The sequence below is a fragment of the Uranotaenia lowii genome, chromosome 3 (assembly GCF_029784155.1).
Source record: "Uranotaenia lowii strain MFRU-FL chromosome 3, ASM2978415v1, whole genome shotgun sequence".
In the NCBI taxonomy this organism is placed as follows: domain Eukaryota; kingdom Metazoa; phylum Arthropoda; class Insecta; order Diptera; family Culicidae; genus Uranotaenia; species Uranotaenia lowii.
In genome coordinates, this window is record NC_073693.1 from 19,365,145 (window position 1) to 19,374,001 (window position 8,857).

General features: G+C 34.8%; 2 protein-coding genes across 2 annotated transcripts in view; both read left to right on the top strand.

Moving 5' to 3' along the window:
- The window catches only part of LOC129757643 (phosphatidylinositol 4-kinase beta), a 281,978-nt gene that overhangs the window by 30,701 nt on the left and 242,420 nt on the right, over window positions 1-8,857 (top strand). The gene's annotated exons all lie outside the window — the stretch shown is intronic.
- LOC129752022 (clavesin-2-like) overlaps window positions 1,190-8,857 on the top strand; it is a 25,657-nt gene continuing 17,989 nt past the window's right edge. Inside the window, exon 1 of the mRNA XM_055747812.1 lies at window positions 1,190-1,906. Within this exon, the coding sequence (XP_055603787.1) occupies window positions 1,190-1,906 (717 nt within the window). The remainder of the gene's footprint in view (window positions 1,907-8,857) is intronic.

Genomic DNA, 8,857 nt, shown 5'->3' on the forward strand with positions numbered 1-8,857 from the left:
CTTATCTGATAATAACTGGGTAGAAACCTGAATTTCGATTCAAGTACATGTTTGTACTTCTTTCGGCAATGTTTGAATAAAAAACAGCCATGGACGTTAAAAACTCTTCAAAGAGAAAAAGTCGCTGTATGTAATGGCTTCCAGTAGGGAATTTGCCTTGGAATATCGCGTTTACATTTCTTATCATAACAAACGAAATAGTGATACAAACAGTGAAGACGTGGTTTCCAATAAACTAAAATTTTCCGCTCGAAAGTTATGTTTTATTTTGCATGTATTTCTTAAACTAATGCTTGTTTGAAGTCAGAGCGTTAAGCGATCGATTGACTTTTGGAATCCTTCCAGCTCGAAGGACCAAAATGTTTGTATAGGTTCCTTACACTGTTGATCTTTTTGGAAACCTATCATAAATGGTATGGTTTTATCGTTGACTAGGAAGCGATTGAACGTTTCCATTACGTCTTGGGGCCTGGTTTAGAGTTTCGATAATCACAGATCATGTAAAAAGCATTATTATTATATTCTTTCAAAAATCCTTCGAGATTTCATGAAAAATAGCTTAAAAGTATGTTAGAATATCTAAAAAGTAAACCCGTACGAAGAAAATACATCAAATGCATTTAAAAAAGTTCAAAATGATTGGGCTTTTATTGTGTTGGTTTACACTTGTCAAATGAACAGCTTTGTGAAACTCCGAATATATTGTTATTTGGAATCCAATAATTATTTTGAAAAGAAATTTCTGATATAAGAAAATTTCAACCAAACCGGTCCCACCAATGTGGTGAATTGTCAAAGCTTTACCCGTGTGCTTCTCATCATTTCGTATTGTTTGCTTTTAGTATCAGCCGGTCAATCGTTAAGTAGGTACACCTGGCGTAAGAAATTATCACGCTAGCTAGTTCGTGTCTATTTAAAACGGGAGAATATTTTTTTATCTCTAATTGATGGCGGATAACCTTCTACTGGCCGCTTCGAAAATGATTAATAATAGAGTTTCTAGAGACTTTTAAGACTGATAATTGTTGATGAGAGGGTTAACATACCAACCAAGATACAGATCCTTTTGTAAATACTCATTACCATCCCTAGCTCGGAGTGATTCAAGGTTCCCTTTCAAATGGGTATGCGCCGGCAGGTTAGTTGAGTTTTAGATTCTAACGACGTGAATCGAAACGAGGCGCGCACGATGTCCGCAGAATCGATCAGTTACTACGATAAGTGTCCCGCTAGCTATGAACCGTACCGGACAACTCTGGACGAGATGCAGCTTGCGATTGCCCGGGAGGAACTGAACGAATATGACCATACCCGAGAACCTGCGCTGGCCCAGATGCGCGAGTTCATTGCCAAACATCCTCAGATTAAATTTTGTCGAACGGATCCGGTGTTTCTTTTAAGCTTTCTACGGGTGCGTAAATTCAACGTTCAGGCCTCCTGTGAAATGTTAGAAAGATGGTTCATTTGTAGAACAACGTGTAAGGAGTTTTTCATGGTTACGGATCCGTTGAAATTGGAACCTCTAAGAAAGCAGAAAATCGTGGTCCCATTGGGACCCGATGCTCAGGGAAGGTTGGTGATAACCGTACGGGTAGGAATGTATGATCCCATGAAAGTGCAACCGGAAGAAATTAATCTGCTAGCAGCTCTACTCCTCGATACCTACCAATATGTGGAGCTGTATCAGGTTCAAGGACTGGTACTGATTATGGACCTTGAAGGTGTCACCCTGGCTCATTTGGGGAGTTGGACGTTGCCGAAGCTGAAAACGAGCATGGGTGCTATTAACGATTCCATCAAGTATCGGCCCAGAGAAATTCATGTCATCAATGTGCCCAAGTATGCCGTCAAGCTGGTGGATTTTTGTGTGAAGGCGTTGAAAACGAAGCTCAGGGATCGATTGCAGGTAGTTTACCTTGGTTCATTGAGCAGTCAATTCTTATTTTTGAATAAAGGACTTTAAAGGTGAATTCAAATAAACACACTATTAAGAAAACTTATTCGATTATTGAATATAGTTGAATTCTTTTAGGCTTAACCCTTCGTTCATAAAGTAATAAATTTGCAAAAATTTATACATGAAACATGATTGATGAAAAATGATTAAAAAATCATGTAGTGAAGGGTTAAATACCTACCTTCCGGCGAATTTCCGATTTTAAAAGTGTGATATTTACTTAGCCTCTTAGAACCAGCCATTTGTGGCAGTGCGTGACAATACGAATCTCCTGTACAAGTTGAATATTCAGGAACGTATTGATCATCTTCAATTATTAATGCCGTTTTAAGTTCAGCGTTGAACAAAACTTTGCACGACAAGTTTTTAAAAACTACCTGGAACTACGCAACAACGAATTGGGTAGTGCTCTAACAGAATAAAATAGAATTAGGTGGGTATACCAGCAAAGAATGTCTTTGAATATTTGTAAGAAACAAGTTGAAATCCATGTTGATATTCGAGGGTTGCCATAAGCGATGAAAACGCTGCCGAATTTGAGTGATAGTTTTACATTAGTCAAGTGGGATGCAACTAAAATTTCGCCCAACTTATGACAATTTTTCCGGGTTTTTCTTAAGAAGGGAAAGAACAACTTTTCGATTCTATCGCCCATTGTAAAAAAAAGTTGACTAATAATTGTAACGGGAACAATTTGGAACCATATGTGCGGTTTTGAAAAACGTTAATTGTTTCGATAAATAATGTTATTTTTTAAGACAATTTAAAATGACAACATATTTGAATTCAAAGAGGATGTATTTAATGATTGGAATTCATGCAAAGCTACCATCACCCGAATAAACAAACAATTAGTGATGAAAGGCTGCGTTAAGTGACTAATGATTGTGGTGTGACTGTAGTTCAAATTTTTTTGCCAAAAATTGTTTTTCTGGGACTCTATCGATTTTCGAAAAACGGCTGGTTTTCAGAAAAAAACGACGAATAAAATAGCATAACATCTTTAATGATTTGAAGCAAAAACTACAGAAATCACGAATATAGGAATGGTAAACTTAAGTCATTTCGTAACTCTAATAAGTCTTTTTTATTCATAGAATGTTGCTCATTTTTGTTTTTCGGATCATTTTGTCATTTTTATCTTTTTGGTCTATTTTCCATTTTGTTCGAAACTCGGTGTTGTTTGTTGTTTTAACTAAAGTTGTATTATTTTTATATACTAGCTGTTCCCGTACGAACTTCGTTTTGTTTCTAACTATCAATAAAAGAGGAGGAGCTCGTATTTAAACAGTGGTTGGGTATTTTCACGACAATATTGCTAAATATATTAAACAGTTTTTATGAACGTGTTTCATACTGTTTATATGAGTGTTTCATATAAACTGTTTTGTGTTTGCTTGTGTTGCCTTTTGCTGACTCCTTGCACAAAATTTGATGCTTGAAGTCAATTGCTCGTCCCTAAAATCCCCGTTTGCCAATTTTCATTCCAATCCAATGCACAATAACGTCAATACAACAAAAACACTGAATAGATAATACGAACGACACCCTTGGCCGACCCCTGACACAAAATTTGATACCTTAGACGGATTTTCCGTCATTCAAAACATTAATGTCTTAATTTTTAACTCAATCCGATCCAGGGGTGAAAAACAGATGAAAAAAACAAAAAAAGGCGCTCAAATGTCGAATTGATCTGATTAAATCACCGACTAGTGAGCAGATACCAAATTTTGTTTCTTTAGAAAGATTATTCTTAAAACTTTTTTTTAAGTCTTTGAGAGAGTTTTGCATTGGATAAGTTTACAAGTTTTACCAAACTGAGCATGCCTCATCTATAAAACAATAGCTTTGTTGATTTTGTTTGGTTCCGGCACGAGTTTTTATCATCAGCGATTACAAATCTTTTCAAAAAGAGCACATTTTTCTGTCGAAAAGTAAAAAGAATGCTGCAGCGAATTTCTATTTGGCTGACTTAAAATCCGATGTATAACGACGTCAATATCGCTAACACAGTATTTGTGTTGTATGGACGACCCCCTCAAAAAGGGGTCATCCGAAAATCTAAAAACAAAGCGCTGCCTAAAGAATTCCATTAATGAACGTCTTTTTTTGTTATGCACATGATGGGAAGGATGGTTTCCTAAAACACACTCCATTTTTCTAAGAGCACACTCTAAGAGCTACACTGACGGAACAATTCAACCTTTACTCCAATAATGAGTTCTCGACATTCCAACGTTATTGGCTTAAGATGTGAACGGTATTGGGGCTAGATAGAAAATAAAAATACGTTTTCACGTCCTTTCATATCTCATCACAAGACAGATGAGGATGGAGTCAATCACCGCCAGGCATCCAGACTCGAATAAGTTGATCCGGTTGGTCAATGCTGTGCCTGTGTATTTACGGTGACTGCACAATACAACTGCAACCATTTTTGCAACTTCATTAAATTTAAGATACACACTATTAAAAACATTCACTTACATAAAGTGAGAGTGTGGTAGTTTGGAGAACATGTTTTGAACGAATCTCATCAAAAAACAGGGATGATTTGAATCAAAATGTCGATTGCAGGACCAAATTTGCATTTAAAAATCATTTTTCACCTAGACCTAACAACTGAAATTATCAGATTTACTTAAAAAATTCAGCTTCACTTTTATAGAATGTCCTATTATGTTTAAGCATAATTAAAAAAAAACAGTTTAAATATAATTAAATTGGGGGTTAAACCCCCCCCATGAGGGTCCAAAAAAACAAGCGAGGTATTCTACCTTACACTTAAAATTTTAAATTCGTAATCCAGTTATGATAATAGAGCAAAGTAACTGAAGAGTAACAATCTAGACTAAAAACTAGTGCCAAAACCACAAAAACCCATCCTAAGTTTAAAATTCTGCTACAGTTTTTCAAAATTTTCTCACTTGTTCATGGAAAACGGTTGCCAGAATTTTTTCAGCACGTATCCGGGACGGACAAATCCGAGCTGATTTATATAAAAACCTGGCAAAATATCCGGGAATATCCGGGCAATTCTGTTCAGAACCTAGGAATAACTCATCGAAAATCAATAAAGAAAACCTTTTCATGATTCTTTTTTTTTAAACTTGCTTCAGAAATTATCAATAAATAAAAACAAATTTATTTACAACACATTTTTTTTAAGTTTGATTAAAAAATGAGAAAGAAACCCAGGCAAAATCTGGGCTATTCCAATGAAATCCGGGCAACAGGGTCAAACCGGACTTTCCAAAGTTTTATATTAAATATCCAGGCCAACCCGGTTTAAACTGGGAAATCTACAACCTTGTCATAGAAATTCAGGTCTGAATGTAAAATTTTAAATTAAACCCATTTTGGAGGTTCTGGTTCAATGTTCCCATAACCAAATTTGTATTTCTACATATTTTCGTATTTCGGATTTTGTACCAAGTTTAGGATTCTTGATTTTCAGTTCGAATGATAAGCTGCTTTGAAATCCCGGTTCAAAAGCATTTCATATCAAATTTGAATCATGTTTTTCGAAAATTTTATGCATTTCCAATGTTTTTATAACAGTTTTCCGAATATAAAAAACGAAGAATTTGGTTTTATATTCAAATTCGAAGCTAAAGAATAAAAAATATTCTTACACAAAATTTGAACATTTAATACTTCTAAGTGTTGATCCAAAATTGAAAACTCAGATTTAGATTCATCATTCTAAATTCACATTTTATTTCAGATCTAAAAAACGGATTATTAATAAATTAATTGATAATAAATTAATATTAGACCAGCACTACAGAGTTCAAATAATATATTCATGAATGAGGGCTTGGCTAGTAAAATTCTTATTTGTTAATTAAAATTAAATATTTATTAATAAGATTCGACAATCGTAATTTTTGTACATTTCAGAAATCGTATTGAAATTCGAAAACAGATTCAAAAATCAATTTTTGAATTCAGGTTCAGAATTCAGATTAAAAATTCAGAAAAAGATTTGGCTTGTGAATAAGTTTTTCAATCAACATTAAATTGTTGAGGAATTCAAGAGAACAATAACTTAAATATTTGCTTGATTTCCAGATTTAATTTTTTTTAAATCAGAATAAGTTTGTTAACAGAATTCAGCAAAAAATTACAAATATAAACTAGAATTTGAGTTAATTTTTTTAAGTTTTATTTTATGCAAAATATCATAAATTATATTTAAAAAAAATCATCCTCAGGATTATCATTCTGGAATTGATTCTTTATGAACCTATATTTGAAAGAAAAGAAAGAAACTGTTAAAGAAACATGTAGCTGATCTTCACCTAAAAAATCTGCACGAAATTTTATATTTTCTCGGTGTATTGTTTAACATTTTTAATATTGTAGTTTTTTTAAAGCCAAATTTCAAATTAAAATCATAAATTTTGTTCAAAACAAATTTGATCCGAGAATGTATTATCTCTTGCTGTTTATTTGAACATTTTTATTTATTTTCATCAAAGGATAGAATCTTGGAACTTGCTTTAAAGTTTGGAAGATTAGGCTTGTTTGATTAAAGTATAGAATAATCTTTTTTGAGAAATTGAAGGCTACCCTACAAAGAACTTATTTTATGCTCAAATCAAATAACTTTGATCTACCAGACTCTTGAACAAATTCATAAATTTTAACCATCAATGAAAACAAATTCCACATTTTGTTTCTAAAGGTTTCATTATAAAAAAAGTAAGCTCACCCTTAAGGCTAAGGACCACTTTTCTATAGTTACGATTTAATACGAAAACTATTAATGAGTACTTAAAAGTTAATAATCATATAGTTTCAAATATATTTTGATTTAATCTTTTTTGTTCGTTTTCTGTTGGGCAAAAAATCATAGGTAAAAATCAGTCACCAACCCCCCCCCCCCCCCCTCCCCATGAGTCGGTTCTTCCTACGGCCCTGGTATCAACATTTCCTTTTCATTGATTTTTTCAGTAAAAATTGATGTCTCGGTCTCGTCAATACTTTGGTGATCCCGAACAGTGGATTACAGATCACACGGAAGCGTTTTGTAACTTGAAATTGGTTTCGTCGTCGATGATAACGCACACCGGTTTTCCACACAGCAGTTGATTACATAATTTTCGGGCAAATCTCTGTGACGAAAATACGTTGCAAAGTGTAAAGTCTGTTTCACATAGAATCCAATCTTGTTCCACCACTTTTTCATTTGAGCGGGTTTTTTCATGGTTCTGCCACATTTCTTCAGTTTGCCCTTAACTATTGCCCAATATTTCTCGATGGGACGGAAATCCGGACAGTTTGGTGGATTGATACTTTTTTCAACAAAATCGATCTTGTTCTCCTTATACCACTTAACGACATTCCGGCTGTAGTGGCAGCTTGCCAGGTCCGTCCAGAACTTCACCGGACCTTTGTGGGACCGAATGAATGGCAAAACCTTCTTCTGGAGACATTCTTCTTTGTAAACATTCCCATTCATTGTGTCCGCAGTGATGAAAATCTTAGTCTTCTTCCCACAACTACAGATTGACAGCTTCAATCTTGATGAAATTTTCACCACTAAGTAAACAAACCATCCGGATCAAAACACTGTCAATAGATTCGCGATGTGACAACTAGGGGCGCTGCAGTAAATGAAAAGATGCGACCAGATTCTATGTGAAATGCACTACTGGCATAAAGATTCGAGCCTCCAAGCAAAAATCATGCATGACAACTACATTCAAACGAAACAAGGAAAACATTTTATGGGGTTTTCATCCTTTTGGATAATTCATCTAAAAAAAATATAGTGAAAATCGAACTCACTGCAACATCTCATCTCGGCTTTGCCAGTACGATATCTTGTCCAGTGCACCATCTGAGTCGGTTAGCAAACGAAAGTTTATTGTCATATTCCTTCTGCCATAGCCCAATTAAAAAAAAACGCACTGCATTGGCCGTCTGGCGTTTGGCCGGTGTTTTTTCATCATTCTTTGTCTTTGGAAACTAGAAACTTTTTTCTATTGCCGGTCGGTTTACATACACACGCACAGCTCATCTTGGCTGGTGGTTTTTTGTTGTCAGTTGGAAACAAAGAATGTTTTTTTTTCTTATGCCAATTCATACACACACAGCGCTCGCTACATCATTGGACAATATCCTTGCTGGCTGATTGTTTCCATCCTGATTTGTATTGTGATTTGTTTTAATCGGCTTCTTTCAGTCATGTGCAATGCGGTTGCGCTGGGAAGATAATGCCAGTTATTAAAAAGCTTGTTAATGCCGGACCGGCATAGAATCTTATACCGATAATTCCACCTCCAAGGAAGTTCATTACTAGAGTAGAGCCTGATTTGTGGGTGTAGGCTTCGGCTTCTTTCGCTTTTATATATCATTAGACCCAATCTTACCTTGGCACGATGGACAGTGCTGATAGTGGATTCACGTTTTTGACCACATCCTGAACTGAAGCAGCCTTCTTTCAGGTTTAAGCACGCATGACTTTCAGGTCCAAAGTTTTGTCCACAGGATGTGGTTTCCGCCCCGATTTTTTTAGTATACGAAGATGCTTTTCTTTGCATACTTTCAAATCGAATTTCAGACCGCTCCGAAACTTACTTCTTCCATTTTCGCCAACTTAATCAGCGGAATGTTTGGCATAAAACACCATATAACACCATAAAAATATGCATTGAATTCGGGAAAATGATTCATTAAACAAAGGTATTCGAATTAAAAAGTTCTATCAAGAAATGAACGGACTTAAAAAAAATAAAAAGGAGAAGGTTGACATGCAGTTTTTCAATTCATTAAATCTAGTTGGAAAATTTTTGTTCAAAATAGATTTAAGAAATAAAGGTTAGATGTTTTTTGAAGAGATTGAACGCAAACATTACGCGCAATAATGACATAACAAACTACATTTTT